Here is a 19,575-nt window from a genome sequence, read left to right on the forward strand (position 1 = left end):
GATACACATTGAACACACTAATACACACTAATACACACTGATACACACTGATACACATTGAACCACACTAATACACACTGAACACACTGATACACACTGATACACACCAAACACCATGAAACCTGAAGCAGAGTTACACATAACCTCACACATGTTACTTTGGGATTTTATGGTGTTAAGTGTGTATCAGCGGTTCCAGCGTTTCCATGGGAACAGGAAATCCTCTTCTCATTTTGTGTGTGTGTGTGTGTATATATGATGATGTGCAGAAGCATGCAGTGGTTTGATTTCTGCTTCTTTGCTCTCCTTCATTTCTGTTCACTTGTTTGATTTATTTATTGACTTGTTTATATTTATCTCACATGCACGCACACACACACACACACACACATACACACATGCTCACAGTCTTCTTAATTGAGGACAGGCATTTCAGTGATACTGTCATTTGCGTGTGTGTGTAACACTCAGCAGGGCAGAGAGACAGAGAGAGAGAAAGAGAGAGAGTGTGTGTGTGTGTGGTGGTTTAGTGGAGATGCTGCTTGACTCTCATCAGTGATACTAAGGTAAGAACTCGTTCCTCTGTTTTTCTACTAAAATGGATGCCATGTGTTTTCATATATATATAATGTGTGTGTGTGTGTGTGTGTGAGGATGGAGTGGTACTGCTGTGAGAGCATTTATAATGGATTCCATGCTCTGAATAAGAGGTGATCTGTGTGTGTGTGTGTGTGTGTGTGTGTGTGCGTGTGTGTGTGTGTGTGTGTGCGTGTGTGTATGTGGTGTGTGTGTGTGTGTGTGTGTGTGTGTTTTGACCCACTTACTGTGTAGCATATTGCAGTGCTGATCAGAGTGTGATTCCGGACATTCTCTGAACCATACTGGTGTTTAAATGGAGTTGTTTGTGTCCTAAACCTTCTTATATCGTGCTCCAACCTGAAAATAGTCCCCTAGGTAGGCAGAATGTTTAGGCAGCATTAGCACTGTTCCGTTCAGGACCATAATAAGTAAAGCTCTCAGTGCAGCCAAGCGTCATACTGGATCTGAGTACTGGTACTAAATTGGTACTAAATTTGGTGCCTTTTCTTGCAGAGTATAAAGAGAGACCTGAACTGGCTCATGTGGGTGGAGCTAAAACTAGAACACACATTTGATTGGTCATTTGTAATCAACACAGAAGCTGACACTTTGGTCACGTTCCAAATCTCTCTAGTGTACTATCTACAGTGTGTCCTAATAGAACCATATAATCGTGTGCTGTTTGGAATGGCACAATAAAGGAGGGCTTATGGTGTGTGTGTGTGTGTGTGTGTGTGAGCAGTGTGTATGAACTTGAAAAGGAGAAGCATGGACAGAAGAGTGACTGGAGGAAGAGGAGGGCTGAAGAGGAGCACGCACATCGTTCCCTGCTTCTTGTTTGTGGAAGTGAGTCTAATCCTACTGAATCTCTCTCTCTCTCTGTGTGTGTGTGTGTGTGTGTGTGTTCCACTCCTACATCTGCCCTAGATAGGGGAGAGAGTGAGAGTGTGCACTTCTGAGTTCCTGCTCCAGTTTTGGTCCTAATGTTAGCAATAAACACTAAAATATATCGGTCAGTCACTTCTCCCAGCCAGTGACCACTTTGTTTATTAACTGTTTATTATCCACTTAAAAACAACAACACATCATCACTTCTCATCTATTTACAGGTAGATTTAATGCTGTAGAGCGTGAGTGAAGTGAGTGAGTTCTGCTCTTTACTCTCTCTCTTCAAGACGACAAGATGAAAAGATCTCAGTGTGTCACGTGATAGAAACGATAAGGTATCAGAGCGAGTCATTAATATAAAGTTGCTCTACAGTCAGAGCTGCTGTTAAAGACAATTCATCAACACCTGATCCACCAATCAGAGTCCAGAACTCAGCAGTGTGTGGATGTGAGTGTGAAATAAAGTGGATTATTAAACCACATCTTCTCAGCGTGTCTGCAGTTGAGAGAACAAACAGTCTGATGATGAAGCAGCAGAGGGCAGCACGAGTCCACTCACAGACTCTAAACTCACCCTCACATTCCTCACTGCATTACAGTCCACTCTCGCTCACATTATTGCAGCATCTTTATGAATCCAGGCATCAAGTAATCACTAAAACTAAATAATAACTCAATCACCACACCGCAGACCACACAGAACCACACACACCTTCTGACCCACACCACAGAGAGAGAGAACATGTGTGTGTGTGTGTGTGTGTGTTTACATAAGGTCATGATTTACACTTGTGTATCTGTGAGAACAATTAAAGGTTCAACACTCTTTCACGAGCCAGAACACACTGAACCCCTGAGGAACCTGTCCCCCCATCCACCTGTCTATCCCTCCATCCACCTGTCTATCATCCACCTGTCTATCCCTCTAACTTCCTGTCTATCATCCACCTGTCTATCCCTCCATCCACCTGTCTATCATCCACCTGTCTATCCCTCTAACTTCCTGTCTATCATCCACCTGTCCATCCCTCCATTTCTCTCTTTATTCACTTGTCTTTCCATCTAAACCACCTAAACCTGAAACCCAGAGATAGACTTATTTGTTTGTTTTTTGTCTCTTTCCTTCTGCTCCCTCTTTCATTCTGTAGAAACAGTGTGTGACTTTCAATTTGACTTTGTTACCATCTGTGTGTGTGTAAAACTATGCTAAAAAGAAAAGCAGGCCACTAAGAGCAAGGTCATCTCTCTCTCTCTCTGTCTCTCTCTCTTTCTCTGTGTGTCTCTCTCTCTGTTCGTCAGAGCTGTAACACACTTGTCTGTTGGTTTATTCTCATTCTTGTTTTTTCCCATTTTTTATTACGAGTTTTAACACTCTTCTTCATCTCTCTCTCTGTTTTATCACTTTATCTTTCTCTGTGATTCTGTGTGTGTGTGTGTACAGTTGGTCATCATGTCAGCGGTGGTCTTGTTGGCATATTATTTTGAGTACACAGACACGTTTCCTGTCCATCTGCGAGGTTTCTTCTGCTTTGACCGGACCTTCTCTCGGCCGTACCCCGGACCTGAAGAGTCCAGTCGAGCTCCTCCTGCACTCGTCTACTCGCTCGTCACTGCTATTCCCACCATCACAGTGAGAACAACTTTATATGTTTTTTTATTGGTGTGCAACTAAAAATGTAATTCTACTTTTCATTAGTATTTAAACACACAGTACTGCAGATCATCCTCAGTGTGTTACATATGTCTTTTCTTCACACCAGCAGCTTTATGAGAAATTTAAGACAACTTTTTTACAATTACAATTTCAATTTATCCACCAAGTACAGAACTGTGTGTGTGTGTTCTTACCCTTGTGCTCTATGACAGTGTATTAAAGAAGAGATACATTAGTAAAGAGAATTTCATAACGTTTACTGTAATGTTATTATGAATGTTTCCTGCAGGTTAATGCTCTAGCTAACACTTAGCATAAGAGATTAGCTTGCTTGATAATTCTCATGTTGATCTACATTCATGTTCTTGTATTTCAGGCAGAGCTATTGTTGAATGCATGTTTCCTCCTGCAGATCCTGATCGGTGAGTTAGCAGCGTTTTTCTCGAAGCCCGAGTCTCCTCGGGAGAAAACCATCGTCACTGCTGACTGTTGTTATTTCAGCCCCATGCTGCGCCGCATCGTCCGATTCCTGGGTAAAAGACTCACATGCTGGTTCGATAAATATTCATTATCCATCCTCATGAGTGGTGTGTACTCCCTCTCTCTATTCCTCCCTCCAACCTTCTCTTCCATCCATTCAGGTATTTACTCCTTTGGCCTCTTTATCACCACCATCTTTGCCAACGCGGGTCAGGTGGTGACAGGAAGTCAGACGCCTCACTTCCTGTCCGTGTGTCGTCCGAACTACACGGCACTGGGCTGCCGGTCTCCACTGCAATACATCAGTGAGAAGAAGGCGTGTCGGGGGAATCCCTCCATCATCACCTCTGCTCGCAAATCCTTCCCTTCTAAAGACGCTGCGCTGAGCACCTACTGTGCCGTGTACACCGCCGTGAGACATTACCCACAATGCACCACTACACAGACTGTAGCAATACACACCTAAGCTTAAACAAATACTATGGAGCCCAGTACGGCCCATGATATGAATAAAGCACACTCAACACATGAGACTCTGCCCTGCTTCAGGAGAGGATACCTGTAACTCTGAGTGTGGTCACAACACCTGTACCTGTGGTCACAACACCTGTACCTGTGGTCACGACCCCTGTACCTGTGGTCACGACACCTGTACCTGTGGTCATGACCCCTGTACCTGTGGTCACGACACCTGTACCTGTGGTCATGACACCTGTACCTGTGGTCACGACACCTGTACTTGCGGTCACGACACCTGTACCTGTGGTCACGACACCTGTACCTGTGGTCACGACACCAGTACTTGTGGTCATGACCCCTGTACCTGTGGTCACGACACCTGTACCTGTGGTCATGACACCTGTACCTGTGGTCACGACACCTGTACCTGTGGTCACGACACCTGTACCTGTGGTCACGACACCTGTACCTGTGGTCACGACACCAGTACTTGTGGTCATGACCCCTGTACCTGTGGTCACGACACCTGTACCTGTGGTCATGACACCTGTACTTGCGGTCACGACACCTGTACCTGTGGTCATGTGTGAGAAGGGAAATACTTGTATGGCCATAACTCTAGTGAATACTGCGTGTCGCTGCGTGACAATGTGGTACTCAGGTGTTTCCCTCTATGTACATTTTTTTTCCACAGATGTACATCACCTTGGCATGTAAGACTAAAGGTACGCGGTTAGCCACACCCATTCTGAGCCTCGCAGTCATCTCATTGGCTGTCATGGTGGGTGTAGTTAGAGTGGCAGAGTACCGGAACCACTGGTCTGATATTCTGGCAGGTTTCATCACAGGGGGCGCTATCGCTGCATTTCTGGTAAGGAAGCAGCTCAACTGGAGTCACAGCAATGTTTTAACTATTAACTAAAGACTAGTGTAATGTTAGATAAGGGGATAAACTGTACTTTTTCTCTGTCTCTCTCTCTCTCTCTCTCTCTCTCTCTGCAGGTTACATGTGTGATTAATAATTTCAAACAGAAGTTGCCCCCTGCACCTGCACCTGTACCTCTACCTCTACCTGTACCTGTACCTGTCCCACTCCCTCAACCTCCACCTCCATTTGAACTGCCCCCCATCACCATGCCCAGTGTAGAGAGTCCACTCGAAAAGTTAAGTGACCTTCAGGTAAGGGGGTGTAGTGGGGTGAGTGTAGTGTGGGGGGTGGGTAGTGTGTGGGGAGGTTAATATAGTGTGGGGGTGAGTGTAGTGTGTGTTGTGAGTGTAATGTGGGGGGTGGCTGTAGTGTGTGTGGGAGGTGAGTGTAGTGTGGGGGGGTGTAGTGTGTGTGGGGGGTAGTGTGTGCAGGGGTCAGTATAATTAGGAGGTGTACCTGTACCTGTGTCAGGTGTCATGACCTCAGTTACATGTGTGTACAGGCGTGTAGTGTGTGTTGTGAGTGTAATGTGGGGGGTGAGTGTAGTGTGTGTGTGGGGGGGGGTGAGTGTAGTGTGGGGGGTGGGTAGTGTGTGTGGAGGTCAGTATAGCGTGGGAGTGAGTGTAGTGTATAGGATGAGTATAGTGTAGGGGTGAGTGTAGTGTGGGGGGGTGAGTGTAGTGAGTGTAGTGTAGGGGTGAGTGTAGTGTGGGGGGGTGAGTGTAGTGTAGTGAGTGTAGTGTAGAGTGTAGTGAGGGCAGTGAGTATAGTCTGGGTGGTGAGTGTAATGTGGGGGTGAGTGTAATGTAAGGGTGAGTATAGTGTGGGGGTGAATATAGTGTGTGGGGATTAGTATATTGTTGGGGTGATTGTAGTGTGGGGGTCAGTATAGTGTGTGGTGATGAGTGTAGTGTGGGGGTCAGTATAGTGTGTTGTAATGAGTGTAGTGTGGGGGTGAGTATAGTGTGTGGTGATGAGTGTAGTGTGGGGGTGAGTATAGTGTTGGGTCGAGTATAGTGTATGTTGGGATTAGTATAGTGTGGGGGTGAGTACAGTGTGTGTGGAGGGTGAGTGTAGTGTAGGGGTGAGTATAGTCTGGTTGGTGAGTGTAATGTGCAGGGTGTGTATAGTGTTGGGTCGAGTATAGTGTAGTGTGGGGATTAGTAAAGTGTGGGGGTGAGTATAGTGTGTGTGGAGGGTGAGTGTAGTGTAGAGGTGAGTATAGTGTAGTGTGGGGGTGAGTATTGTGTGTGGGGGGTGAGTGTAGTGTGTGTGGGCAGATGAATGTAGTGTTGGGTCGAGTATAGTGTAGTGTGGGGATTAGTAAAGTGTGGGGGTGAGTATAGTGTGGGGGGGTGAGTGTAGTTTAGCGGTGAGTATAGTGTGTGTGGGGGCAGGATGAGTGTAGTATAGTGTGTGGGGAGGTGAATGTAGTGTAGGGGTGATTATAGTGTGTGGGGGGTGAGTATAGTGTAGGGGGTGGGTAGTGTGTGCGGAGGTCAGTATAGTGTGGGAGTGAGTGTAGTGTGAGGGAGGTGAGTGTAGTGTGTGGGGGTTGAGTATAGTCTGGGTGGTGCATATGGTGTGTAGGGGGGTAAGTATAGTGTGGGGGTGAGTACATTGTGGAAGCGAGTATAGGGTGTGTGAGGGTGAGTGTAGTGTAGGGGTGAGAATAGTGTGTGGGGGGGTGAGTGTAGTGTAGGGGTGAGTATAGTGTGTGTGGGGGATGAGTGTAGTGTAGGGTGAGTATAGTGTGTGTGGGGGATGAGTGTAGTATAGGGGTGAGTATAGTGTGTGTGGGGGGGGGTGAGTGTAGTGTAGGGGTAAGAATAGTATGTGGGGGGTGAATGTAGTGTAGGGGTGAGTATAGTGTGTGGGGGGGGAGTGTAGTGTAGGGCTGAGTATAGTGTTTGTGGAGGGGTGAGTGTAGTGTAGAGGTGAGTATAGTGTTTGTGGAGGGGTGAGTGTAGTGTAGAGGTGAGTATAGTGTTTGTGGAGGGGGTGAGTGTAGTGTAGAGGTGAGAATAGTGTTTGTGGAGGGGTGAGTGTAGTGTAGGGTGAGTATAGTGTTTGTGGAGGGGTGAGTGTAGTGTAGAGGTGAGTATAGTGTTTGTGGAGGGGTGAGTGTAGTGTAGAGGTGAGTATAGTGTTTGTGGAGGGGTGAGTGTAGTGTAGGGTGAGTATAGTGTTTGTGGAGGGGTGAGTGTAGTGTAGAGGTGAGTATAGTGTTTGTGGAGGGGTGAGTGTAGTGTAGAGGTGAGTATAGTGTTTGTGGAGGGGTGAGTGTAGTGTAGGGTGAGTATAGTGTTTGTGGAGGGGTGAGTGTAGTGTAGGGTGAGTATAGTGTGGGGGGGTGAGTGTAGTGTAGAGGTGAGTATAGTGTTTGTGGAGGGGTGAGTGTAGTGTAGAGGTGAGTATAGTGTTTGTGGAGGGGTGAGTGTAGTGTAGAGGTGAGTATAGTGTTTGTGGAGGGGTGAGTGTAGTGTAGAGGTGAGTATAGTGTTTGTGGAGGGGTGAGTGTAGTGTAGAGGTGAGTATAGTGTTTGTGGAGGGGTGAGTGTAGTGTAGAGGTGAGTATAGTGTTTGTGGAGGGGTGAGAGTAGTGTAGGGTGAGTATAGTGTGGGGGGTTGAGTGTAGTGTAGAGGTGAGTATAGTGTTTGTGGAGGGGTGAGTGTAGTGTAGAGGTGAGTATAGTGTTTGTGGAGGGGTGAGTGTAGTGTAGAGGTGAGTATAGTGTTTGTGGAGGGGTGAGTGTAGTGTAGGGTGAGTATAGTGTGGGGGGGTGAGTGTAGTGTAGAGGTGAGTATAGTGTTTGTGGAGGGGTGAGTGTAGTGTAGAGGTGAGTATAGTGTTTGTGGAGGGGTGAGTGTAGTGTAGAGGTGAGTATAGTGTTTGTGGAGGGGTGAGTGTAGTGTAGTGGTGAGTATAGTGTTTGTGGAGGGGTGAGTGTAGTGTAGAGGTGAGTATAGTGTTTGTGGAGGGGTGAGTGTAGTGTAGAGGTGAGTATAGTGTGGGGGGGTGAGTGTAGTGTAGGGTGAGTATAGTGTTTGTGGAGGGGTGAGTGTAGTGTAGGGTGAGTATAGTGTGGGGGGGTGAGTGTAGTGTAGGGTGAGTATAGTGTTTGTGGAGGGGTGAGTGTAGTGTAGAGGTGAGTATAGTGTTTGTGGAGGGGTGAGTGTAGTGTAGAGGTGAGTATAGTGTTTGTGGAGGGGTGAGTGTAGTGTAGGGTGAGTATAGTGTGGGGGGGTGAGTGTAGTGTAGGGTGAGTGGTTGTGGGGGGGTGAGTGTGGTGTGGGGTGAGTATAGTGTGGGGGGGGTGAGTGTAGTGTAGAGGTGAGTATAGTGTGGAGGGGTGAGTGTAGTGTAGGGTGAGTATAGTGTTTGTGGAGGGGTGAGTGTAGTGTAGGGTGAGTATAGTGTTTGTGGAGGGGTGAGTGTAGTGTAGGGTGAGTATAGTGTTTGTGGAGGGGTGAGTGTAGTGTAGAGGTGAGTATAGTGTGGGGGGGTGAGTGTAGTGTAGGGTGAGTATAGTGTTTGTGGAGGGGTGAGTGTAGTGTAGAGGTGAGTATAGTGTTTGTGGAGGGGTGAGTGTAGTGTAGAGGTGAGTATAGTGTTTGTGGAGGGGTGAGTGTAGTGTAGAGGTGAGTATAGTGTTTGTGGAGGGGTGAGTGTAGTGTAGAGGTGAGTATAGTGTTTGTGGAGGGGTGAGTGTAGTGTAGAGGTGAGTATAGTGTTTCTGGAGGGTGAGAGTGTAGTGTGGAGGTGAGTATAGTGTTTGTGGAGGGGTGAGTGTAGTGTAGAGGTGAGTATAGTGTTTGTGGAGGGGTGAGTGTAGTGTAGGGTGAGTATAGTGTTTGTGGGGGGGTGAGTGTAGTGTAGGGTGAGTATAGTGTGGGGGGGGGAGTGGTAGTGTAGTGGTGTGGTGTATTGTGTGGGGGTGAGTGTAGTAGAGTGTTGTGTGAGGGTGTGGTGTTGTGAGGAGTGTAGTGTTTGTGGGGTGAGGTTGTAGGTGTTAGTGTGGGGGGTGAGTGTAGTGTAGTGGTGAGTATAGTGTTTGTGGTGGTGTGAGTGGTTTGTGTAGAGGTGTGTATAGTGTTTGTGGAGGGTGAGTGTAGTGTAGAGGTGAGTGTAGTGTTTGTGAGTAGTGTGGTGGGTGAGTGTAGAGTAGAGGTGAGTATAGTGTTTGTGGAGGGGTGAGTGTAGTAGTAGAGGTGAGTATAGTGTTTGTGGAGGGGTGAGTGTAGTGTAGAGGTGAGTATAGTGTGTGTGGAGGGTGAGTTTAGTGTAGGTGGTGAGTGTAGTGTTTGTGAGGTGTGAGTGTTTGTGAGGGTGAGTATAGTGTTTGTGGAGGGGTGAGTGTAGTGTAGAGGTGAGTTGAGTGTTTGTGGAGGGGTGAGTGTAGTGTAGAGGTGAGTATAGTGTTTGTGGAGGGGTGAGTGTAGTGTAGAGGTGAGTATAGTGTTTGTGGAGGGGTTGGTGAGTGTAGTGTTGAGGTGAGTATAGTGTTTGTGGAGGGGTGAGTGTAGTGTAGAGGTGAGTGTGGTTGTAGGTGGTTTGTGGAGGGGTGAGTGTAGTGTAGAGGTGAGTATAGTGTTTGTGGAGGTGGGTGTAGGGTAGAGGTGTGTATAGTGTTTGTGGAGGGGGTGAGTGTAGTGTAGAGGTGAGTATAGTGTGTGTGGGGGGTGAGTGTAGTGTAGAGGTGAGTATAGTGTTTGTGGAGGGGTGGTGTAGTGTAGAGGTGAGTATAGTGTGTGTGGAGGGGTGAGGGTGTAGTGGTGAGGTGAGTGTTGTGTTAGTGGAGGGTGAGTGTAGTGTAGAGGTGTGTATAGTGTTTGTGGAGGGGTGAGTGTAGTGTAGAGGTGAGTATAGTGTTAGTGTAGGGTGAGTGTTGTGGAGGGTGTAGTGTGTGGTGTGTGAGGGTGGTTGTGAGTGTGGTGTGGTGGGTTGGTGTAGTGTTTGTGGAGGGTGTGGTGTAGTGTAGAGGTGAGTATAGTGTTTGTGGAGGGGTGAGTGTAGTGTAGAGGTGAGTATAGTGTTTGTGGAGGGGGTGAGTTGTAGTGTTGTGTGAGTATAGTGTTTGTGGAGGGTGAGTGTAGTGTAGAGGTGAGTATAGTGTTTGTGGAGGGGTGAGTGTAGTGTAGAGGTGAGTATAGTGTTTGTGGAGGGTGAGTGTGTAGTGTAGAGGTGAGTATAGTGTTTGTGGAGGGTGAGTGTAGTGTAGAGGTGAGTATAGTGTTTGTGGAGGGGTGAGTGTAGTGTAGAGGTGAGTATAGTGTTTGTGGAGGGGTGAGTGTAGTGTAGGGTGAGTATAGTGTTTGTGGAGGGGTGAGTGTAGTGTAGAGGTGAGTATAGTGTTTGTGGAGGGTGAGTGTAGTGTAGAGGTGAGTATAGTGTTTGTGGGGGGTGAGTGTAGTGTAGAGGTGAGTATAGTGTTTGTGGAGGGGGTGAGTGTAGTGTAGAGGTGAGTATAGTGTTTGTGGAGGGGTGGTTGATAGTTGTGAGGTGTTGTAGTGGGTATAGTGTTTGTGGAGGGGTGAGTGTAGTGTAGTGGTGAGTATAGTGTCTGTGGAGGGGTGAGTGTAGTGTAGAGGTGAGTATAGTGTTTGTGGAGGGGTGGGTGTAGTGTAGGGGGGAGTATAGTGTTTGTGGAGGGGTGAGTGTAGTGTAGAGGTGAGTATAGTGTTTGTGGAGGGGTGAGTGTAGTGTAGAGGTGAGTATAGTGTTTGTGGAGGGGTGAGTGTAGTGTAGAGGTGAGTATAGTGTTTGTGGAGGGGGTGAGTGTAGTGTAGAGGTGAGTATAGTGTTTGTGGAGGGGTGAGTGTAGTGTAGAGGTGAGTATAGTGTTTGTGGAGGTGTGGGTGAGTGTTTGAGGTAGTGTAGAGGTGAGTATAGTGTTTGTGGAGGGGTGAGTGTAGTGTAGAGGTGAGTATAGTGTTTGTGAGGGGTGAGTGTAGTGTAGGGTGAGTATAGTGTTTGTGGAGGGGTGATGAGTGAGTAGTGTTGAGGGTGAGTATAGTGTGTGTGGAGGGGTGAGTGTAGTGTAGAGGTGAGTATAGTGTTTGTGGGGGGTGAGTGTAGTGTAGAGGTGAGTATAGTGTTTGTGGAGGTGGTGAGTAGTAGTGTTAGTGTGGGGTGAGTAGGTAGTGTTTTGTGGAGGGGGGTGAGTGTAGTGTAGAGGTGAGTATAGTGTTTGTGGAGGGGTGAGTGTAGTGTAGAGGTGAGTATAGTGATTGTGGGGTGGTGAGTGTAGTGTAGAGGTGAGTATAGTGTTTGTGGAGGGTGAGGGTAGTGTAGAGGTGAGTATAGTGTTTGTGGAGGGGTGAATGTAGTGTACAGGTGAGTATAGTGTTTGTGGAGGGGTGAGTGTAGTGTAGAGGTGAGTATAGTGTTTGTGGAGGGGTGAGTGTAGTGTAGAGGTGAGTATAGTGTTTGTGGAGGGGTGAGTGTAGTGTAGAGGTGAGTATAGTGTTTGTGGAGGGGGTGAGTGTAGTGTTGAGGTGAGTATAGTGTTTGTGGAGGGTGAGTGTAGTGTAGAGGTGAGTATAGTGTTTGTGGAGGGGTGAGTGTAGTGTAGAGGTGAGTATAGTGTTTGTGGAGGTGAGTGTAGTGTAGAGGTGAGTATAGTGTTTGTGGAGGGGGTGAGTGTAGTGTAGAGGTGAGTATAGTGTTTGTGGAGGGGTTGAGTGTAGTTAGTGTGGGGTGAGTATAGTGTTTGTGGAGGGGTGAGTGTAGTGTAGAGGTGAGTATAGTGTTTGTGGAGAGGGTGAGTGTAGTGTAGAGGTGAGTATAGTGTTTTTGGAGGGTGAGTGTAGTGTAGAGGTGAGTATAGTGTTTGTGTAGTGAGGTGAGTGTAGTGTAGAGGTGAGTATAGTGTTTGTGGAGGGGTGAGTGTAGTGTAGAGGTGAGTATAGTGTTTGTGGAGGGGTGAGTGTAGTGTAGAGGTGAGTATAGTGTTTGTGGAGGGGTGAGTGTAGTGTAGAGGTGAGTATAGTGTTTGTGGAGGGGAGTGAGTGTAGTGTAGAGGTGAGTATAGTGTTTGTGGAGGGGTGAGTGTAGTGTAGAGGTGAGTATAGTGTTTGTGGAGGGGTGAGGGTAGTGTAGAGGTGAGTGTAGTAGTTTGTGGAGGGGTGAGTGTAGTGTAGAGTTAGTGTTTGTGGAGGGGTGAGTGTAGTGTAGAGGTGAGTATAGTGTTTGTGGAGGGAGTGAGTGTAGTGTAGAGGTGAGTATAGTGTTTGTGGAGGGGTGAGTGTAGTGTAGAGGTGAGTATAGTGTTTGTGGAGGGGTGAGTGTAGTGTTAGAGGTGAGTATAGTGTTTGTGGAGGGTGAGTGTAGTGTAGAGGTGAGTATAGTGTTTGTGGAGGGGTGAGTGTAGTGTAGAGGTGAGTATAGTGTTTGTGGAGGGGTGAGTGTAGTGTAGAGGTGAGTATAGTGTTTGTGAGGGGTGAGTGTAGTGTAGAGGTGAGTATAGTGTTTGTGGAGGGGGTGAGTGTAGTGTAGAGGTGAGTATAGTGTTTGTGGAGGGTGAGTGTAGTGTAGGGTGAGTATAGTGTTTGTGGAGGGGTGAGTGTAGTGTAGAGGAGGTGAGTATAGTGTTTGTGGAGGGTGGTGTGTTGTGGTAGAGGTGAGTATAGTGTTTGTGGAGGGGTGAGTGTAGTGTAGAGGTGAGTATAGTGTTTGTGGAGGAGTGAGTGTAGTGTAGAGGTGAGTATAGTGTTTGTGGAGGGGTGAGTGTAGTGTAGAGGTGAGTATAGTGTTTGTGGAGGGTTGTTGAGTGTAGTGTAGAGGTGAGTATAGTGTTTGTGGAGGGGTGAGTGTAGTGTAGAGGTGAGTATAGTGTTTGTGGAGGAGTGAGTGTAGTGTAGAGGTGAGTATAGTGTTTGTGGAGGGGTGAGTTGTAGTGTAGAGGTGAGTATAGTGTTTGTGGAGGAGTGAGTGTAGTGTAGAGGTGAGTATAGTGTTTGTGGAGGGGGTGAGTGTAGTGTAGAGGTGAGTATAGTGTTTGTGGAGGGGTGAGTGTAGTGTAGAGGGTGAGTATAGTGTTTGTGGTGGGTGAGTGTAGTGTAGAGGTGAGTATAGTGTTTGTGGAGGGTGTGTGTAGTGTAGAGTTGTGTATAGTGTTTGTGGGGGTGAGTGTAGTGTAGAGGTGAGTATAGTGTTTGTGGAGGGTGAGTGTAGTGTAGAGGTGAGTATAGTGTGTGTGGGGGGTGAGTGTAGTGTAGAGGTGAGTATAGTGTTTGTGGAGGGGTGAGTGTAGTGTAGAGGTGAGTATAGTGTTTGTGGAGGGGTGAGTGTAGTGTAGAGGTGAGTATAGTGTTTGTGGAGGGGTGAATGTAGTGTAGAGGGTGAGTATAGTGTTTGTGGAGGGAGGTGAGTGTAGTGTAGAGGTGAGTATAGTGTTTGTGGGGGGGTGAGTGTAGTGTAGAGGTGAGTATAGTGTTTGTGGAGGGGTGAGAGTGTAGTGTAGAGGTGAGTATAGTGTGGGGGGGGTGAGTGTAGTGTAGAGGTGAGTATAGTGTTTGTGGAGGGGGTGAGTGTAGTGTAGAGGTGAGTATAGTGTTTGGGGGGGTGAGTGTGGTGTGGGGTGAGTTTGGTGTTTGGGGAGGGGTGAATGTAGTGTATAGGTGAGTATGGGGTGGGGGGTGAGTGTAGTGTAGGGTGAGTATAGTGTTTGTGGAGGGGTGAGTGTAGTGTAGAGGTGAGTATAGTGATTGTGGAGGGGTGAGTGTAGTGTAGAGGTGAGTATAGTGTTTGTGGAGGGTGAGTGTAGTGTAGAGGTGAGTATAGTGTTTGTGGAGGGTGAGTGTAGTGTAGAGTGAGTATAGTGTTTGTGGAGGGTGAGTGTAGTGTAGGGTGAGTATAGTGTTTGTGGAGGGGGTGAGTGTAGTGTAGAGGTGAGTATAGTGTTTGTGGAGGGGTGAGTGTAGTGTAGAGGTGAGTATAGTGTGGGGGTGAGTGTAGTGTAGGGTGAGTATAGTGTTTGTGGAGGGTGAGTGTAGTGTAGAGGTGAGTATAGTGTTGTGGAGGGGTGAGTGTAGTGTAGAGGTGAGTATAGTGTTTGTGAGGGGTGAGTGTAGTGTAGAGGTGAGTATAGTGTTTGTGGAGGGGTGAGTGTAGTGTAGAGTGAGTATAGGTGTGGGGGTGAGTGTAGTGTAGAGGTGAGTATAGTGTTTGTGGAAGTGTAGGGTGAGTATAGTGTGGGGGGGTGAGTGTAGAGGTGAGTATAGTGTTTGTGGAGGGTGAGTGTAGTGTAGGGTGAGTATAGTGTTTGTGGGGGTGAGTGTAGTGTAGGGTGAGTATAGTGTTTGTGGAGGGTGAGTGTAGTGTAGAGGTGAGTATAGTGTTTGTGGAGGGGTGAGTGTAGTAGGGTGAGTATAGTGTTTGTGGAGGGGTGAGTGTAGTGTAGAGGGGTATAGTGTTTGTGGAGGGTGAGTGTAGTGTTGAGGTGAGTATAGTGTGAGGTGGGTGAGTATAGTGTTTGTGGAGGGGTGAGTGTAGTGTAGAGGTGAGTATAGTGTTTGTGGAGGGTGAGTGTAGTGTAGGTGAGTATAGTGTTTGTGGAGGGGTGAGTGTAGTGTAGAGGTGAGTATAGTGTTTGTGGAGGGGGTGAGTGTAGTGTAGAGGTGAGTATAGTGTTTGTGGAGGGTGAGTGTAGTGTAGAGGTGAGTATAGTGTTTGTGGAGGGTGAGTGTAGTGTAGAGGTGAGTATAGTGTTTGTGGGGGGGTGAGTGTAGTGTAGGGTGAGTATAGTGTTTGTGGAGGGGTGAGTGTAGTGTAGAGGTGAGTATAGTGTTTGTGGAGGAGTGAGTGTAGTGTAGAGGTGAGGATAGTGTTTGTGGAGGGGTGAGAGTAGTGTAGAGGTGAGTATAGTGTTTGTGGAGGGGTGAGTGTAGTGTAGAGGTGAGTATAGTGTTTGTGGAGGGTGAGTGTAGTGTAGAGGTGAGTATAGTGTTTGTGGAGGGGTGAGTGTAGTGTAGAGGTGAGTATAGTGTTTGTGGGGGGGGTGAGTGTAGTGTAGAGGTGAGTATAGTGTTTGTGGGGGGTGAGTGTAGTGTAGAGGTGAGTATAGTGTTTGGGGGGGGTGAGTGTAGTGTAGAGGTGAGTATAGTGTTTGTGGAGGGGTGAGTGTAGTGTAGAGGTGAGTATAGTGTTTGTGGAGGGGGTGAGTGTAGTGTAGAGGTGAGTATAGTGTTTGTGGAGGTGAGTGTAGTGTAGAGGTGAGTATAGTGTTTGTGGAGGGGTGAGTGTAGTGTAGAGGTGAGTATAGTGTTTGTGGAGGGGTGAGTGTAGTGTAGAGGTGAGTATAGTGTTTGTGGAGGGGTGAGTGTAGTGTAGGGTGAGTATAGTGTTTGTGGAGGGGTGAGTGTAGTGTAGAGGTGAGTATAGTGTTTGTGGAGGGGTGAGTGTAGTGTAGAGGTGAGTATAGTGTGGGGGGGTGAGTGTAGTGTAGGGTGAGTATAGTGTTTGTGGAGGGGTGAGTGTAGTGTAGGGTGAGTATAGTGTTTGTGGAGGGGTGAGTGTAGTGTAGAGGTGAGTATAGTGTTTGTGGAGGGGTGAGTGTAGTGTAGGGTGAGTATAGTGTTTGTGGAGGGGTGAGTGTAGTGTAGGGTGAGTATAGTGTTTGTGGAGGGGTGAGTGTAGTGTAGGGTGAGTATAGTGTTTGTGGAGGGGTGAGTGTAGTGTAGAGGTGAGTATAGTGTTTGTGGAGGGGTGAGTGTAGTGTAGAGGTGAGTATAGTGTTTGTGGAGGGGTGAGTGTAGTGTAGAGGTGAGTATAGTGTTTGTGGAGGGGTGAGTGTAGTGTAGAGGTGAGTATAGTGTTTGTGGAGGGGTGAGTGTAGTGTAGGGTGAGTATAGTGTTTGTGGAGGGGTGAGTGTAGTGTAGAGGTGAGTATAGTGTGGGGGGGTGAGTGTAGTGTAGAGGTGAGTATAGTGTGGGGGGGTGAGTGTAGTGTAGAGGTGAGTATAGTGTTTGTGGAGGGGTGAGTGTAGTGTAGAGGTGAGTATAGTGTTTGTGGAGGGGTGAGTGTAGTGTAGAGGTGAATATAGTGTGGGGGGGTGAGTGTAGTGTAGGGTGAGTATAGTGTGGAGGGGTGAGTGTAGTGTAGAGGTGAGTATAGTGTTTGTGGAGGGGTGAGTGTAGTGTAGAGGTGAGTATAGTGTTTGTGGAGGGGTGAGTGTAGTGTAGAGGTGAGTATAGTGTTTGTGGAGGGGTGAGTGTAGTGTAGAGGTGAGTATAGTGTGGGGGGGTGAGTGTAGTGTAGGGTGAGGGTGGTGTTGGGGGGGGGGGGAGTGTGGGGTAGGGGTGAGTATAGGGTGGGGGGGTGAGTGTAGTGTAGGGTGAGTATAGTGTTTGTGGAGGGGTGAGTGTAGTGTAGAGGTGAGTATAGTGTGGGGGGGTGAGTGTAGTGTAGAGGTGAGTATAGTGTTTGTGGAGGGGTGAGTGTAGTGTAGAGGTGAGTATAGTGTGGGGGGGTGAGTGTAGTGTAGGGTGAGTATAGTGTTTGTGGAGGGGTGAGTGTAGTGTAGAGGTGAGTATAGTGTTTGTGGAGGGGAGAGTGTAGTGTAGGGTGAGTATAGTGTTTGTGGGGGGGTGAGTGTAGTGTAGGGTGAGTATAGTGATTGTGGAGGGGTGAATGTAGTGTAGACGTGAGTATAGTGTGGGTGGGTGAGTGTAGTGTAGGGTGAGGATAGTGTGGGGGGTGAGTGTAGTGTAGGGTGAGTATAGTGTGGGGGGGTGAGTGTAGTGTAGGGTGAGTATAGTGTGGGGGGTGAGTGTAGTGTAGAGGTGAGTATAGTGTGGGGGGGTGAGTGTAGTGTAGAGGTGAGTATAGTGTTTGTGGAGGGGTGAGAGTAGTGTAGAGGTGAGTATAGTGTGGGGGGGTGAGTGTAGTGTAGAGGTGAGTATAGTGTTTGTGGAGGGGTGAGTGTAGTGTAGAGGTGAGTATAGTGTTGGGGGGGGGGGGAGAGTAGTGTAGGGTGAGTATAGTGTGGGGGGGTGAGTGTAGTGTAGAGGTGAGTATAGTGTTTGTGGAGGGGTGAGTGTAGTGTAGAGGTGAGTATAGTGTGAGGGGGTGAGTGTAGTGTAGAGGTGAGTATAGTGTGGAGGTGGTGAGTGTAGTTTAGGGTGAGTATAGTGTTTGTGGAGGGGTGAGTGTAGTGTAGGGTGAGTATAGTGTTTGTGGAGGGGTGAGTGTAGTGTAGGGTGAGTATAGTGTGGAGGGGTGAGTGTAGTGTAGAGGTGAGTATAGTGTTTGTGGAGGGGTGAGTGTAGTGTAGAGGTGGGTACAATGTGTGGTGAGTGTAGTGTGTGGGGGTTGAGTATAGTCTGGGTGGTGCATATAGTGTGTGGTGGGCTGATAATAGTGTGGGGCTGAGTATAGTGTGTGTGGGGGGTGAGAATAGTGTAGAGGTCAGTATAGTGTGTGTGTGTGTGGGGGGGGTGAGAATAGTGTAGAGGTCAGTATAGTGTGTGTGGGGGGGGTGAGAATAGTGTAGAGGTCAGTATAGTGTGTGTGTGTGGGGGGGGGTGAGAATAGTGTAGAGGTCAGTATAGTGTGTGTGGGGGGGGTGACAATAGTGTGGGAGTGAGTATAGTGTGTGGGGCGGATGAGTATATTGTGGGGGCGAGTATAGTGTGTGAGGATTAGTCACATGATCATTGTAAGATAAATGATTTAAACATTATAACATCTCCCCCTCTCCCCCTCTCCCTCGCTCTCTTCTCTCTCTCTCTATCTCTCTCTCTCTGTAGGTTTCAGGCACTTCGTTCTCAGGTGTCACATGATGATCAGCGTTATTTACTCTCCGCCCCTCCTGATGTTCTTGTCCAATCCCGTCGGCCTCTTACCAGTGCAGTGTAAACCTCCGCCCATTACTCTACCTGTACACAGCTCCACCCATTCCCCACCTCCTCATATCATGTTCATGCATAACATCCCCTTTAAATCCAGACAATCACAGAGTTTCACAGAGTGAACACACTAGTGCACTAAAAGTGACCTGTTTCACTACAGAGGACAAGATTTGAGATGGGCCCACACTCTGAGGTCATACAGTCATGTCTTAGAATTAAAAAGAAGTATTATATTCACACTAATGAACTGCTGCATGCCTTAATATGGTGACAAGATGGACTCAAACCAAGGGGAAGTGGACAAGGGGAAGTGGACAAGGGGAAGAGAGCTGCTTCCAATCACAGATAACTGTAGATATTTTTTAGTAATACAATTTTTTTCTTTGTTACCTTTTATTCCTAGTGTTATTCTATTTCCTACATATACATATATACGCTTACTTCCATTACTGTGACCTTTGACCCCTCTCACAGTGACTCTCTGTCATATCTTTGTGAACTCAGCTGTTTATAGTTAGTTAAAAGCACAACTAATAAATTAACTCAACCTATAACATATTAAGACTAATAAAGAAAAACATTTTTAAGAAAACCTATAAAAATGGACATTACATAAAATAAAAATAAAAATAATTACTATCAGGGTCAGGAATTCAGTGCTATGAACTAGTATGGATGTGTAAGAATGATTTATTTTTTGTAGTGAATAAACATTAATAGTGTTTCAGAAATATGAAATTATCCTGGAATTAAAAATCACTTCATATCAAAAATATTTAAAGAAAAAATCACTAATACTAAACCTCATGACAACTTCTGCCTTTGTGTTATTGATATTACAATAAAAATGTAATTAATCTAAAACATATCAGGTCTATAAATACACTCTGTTTATCATCAGGAAAAATCACGATTTTAATTTAAAACTAAAGTAAAAAATGTAAAAATATGTAAAGTAAAAAATAAAGTGTATTAAAATCTGAAGAAAATATCTATTTTTATTTTATTTATTATAAAAAAACAAAACTGTTTTAAAAACCTGAAATAGAATTAAATTAGTAATAAAGAGAAAATGAAAAATAATCAGCTGGTGTTTCGTCACAGTGTTGTTAGTGTCAGATAAATAATATTAATTAATTAGAATATCTAGAATATAATGTAGAATGTAGAAGACTGATGTAACATATACAAATCTGTAAAATGTAAAAGTGTAAAATTAGGCATTAAAACTCTATTATTCTTTAATATTTAATAAATAGATGCCAAGAATGTATGAATCTTCTGAAACCTAGCAGCAGTTTTATATCCAGTTTCTGTTGTGTAAAGTTACTCATTGTTCCTAGATATATTTCTATATTTTAATATTCTTCATTTTTAATCTCCCACTGTGATGTGGAAATATTCTGTGACATCACTCTGTGTGTTGTTTAGTGTAACTGTAATGAAACATTGTGTGTGTGTGTGTGTGTGTGTGTACAGGTCACGGTTTTGTAAATGGTGAATATAAAAATAAACAGATTCTACACAGTGTGGGAATTTGGGTGATTTTAATAATAATAATAATAATAATAATAACAATAATAATAATAATAATCACTAGATAAAGCCTTCCCAGAATAGTGAAGCTCTTTATAACAGCACAGAGTGAATAAATCTGGACTGAGATGTGGGCGTGATGGTCAGTAACACACCTGCAGCTGTACAGTGTAGATGTTTTTGTGGTGTTTCTGCAGC

General features: G+C 46.2%; 1 protein-coding gene across 2 annotated transcripts; it reads left to right on the forward strand.

The window, feature by feature from the left end:
- The first annotated feature begins 260 nt into the window (after positions 1-260).
- plppr2b (phospholipid phosphatase related 2b) lies at positions 261-19,369 on the forward strand. Of its 2 annotated transcripts, none has more exons than XM_058402351.1 (8): positions 261-566; positions 1,322-1,425; positions 2,909-3,097; positions 3,534-3,654; positions 3,763-4,013; positions 4,755-4,931; positions 5,063-5,239; positions 17,740-19,369. In XM_058402351.1, the coding sequence occupies exons 2-8, from the start codon at positions 1,327-1,329 to the stop codon at positions 17,770-17,772; spliced, it is 1,047 nt and encodes a 348-aa protein (XP_058258334.1). In that variant the 5' UTR covers positions 261-566; positions 1,322-1,326; the 3' UTR covers positions 17,773-19,369. The 2 variants fall into 2 exon arrangements, with proteins under 2 accessions (XP_058258334.1, XP_058258333.1); XM_058402350.1 differs by having other exon boundaries at positions 5,063-5,223.
- The last annotated feature ends 206 nt before the right edge of the window (positions 19,370-19,575 follow it).

This window comes from Hemibagrus wyckioides, linkage group LG11 (assembly GCF_019097595.1).
Source record: "Hemibagrus wyckioides isolate EC202008001 linkage group LG11, SWU_Hwy_1.0, whole genome shotgun sequence".
NCBI classification, from domain to species: Eukaryota; Metazoa; Chordata; class Actinopteri; order Siluriformes; family Bagridae; genus Hemibagrus; species Hemibagrus wyckioides.

What these genes read in the sequence shown, in the direction of transcription:
- plppr2b (XM_058402350.1), top strand. Translation starts at nt 1,327, where the DNA reads ATGAACTTGAAAAGGAGAAGCATGGACAGAAGAGTGACTGGAGGAAGA. An exon ending in GCGCTATCGCTGCATTTCTG is followed by an intron (nt 4,932 to 5,062) that starts GTAAGGAAGCAG and finishes CTCTCTCTGCAG; the next exon opens with GTTACATGTGTGATTAATAA. An exon ending in GTAGAGAGTCCACTCGAAAA is followed by an intron (nt 5,224 to 17,739) that starts GTTAAGTGACCT and finishes CTCTCTCTGTAG; the next exon opens with GTTTCAGGCACTTCGTTCTC.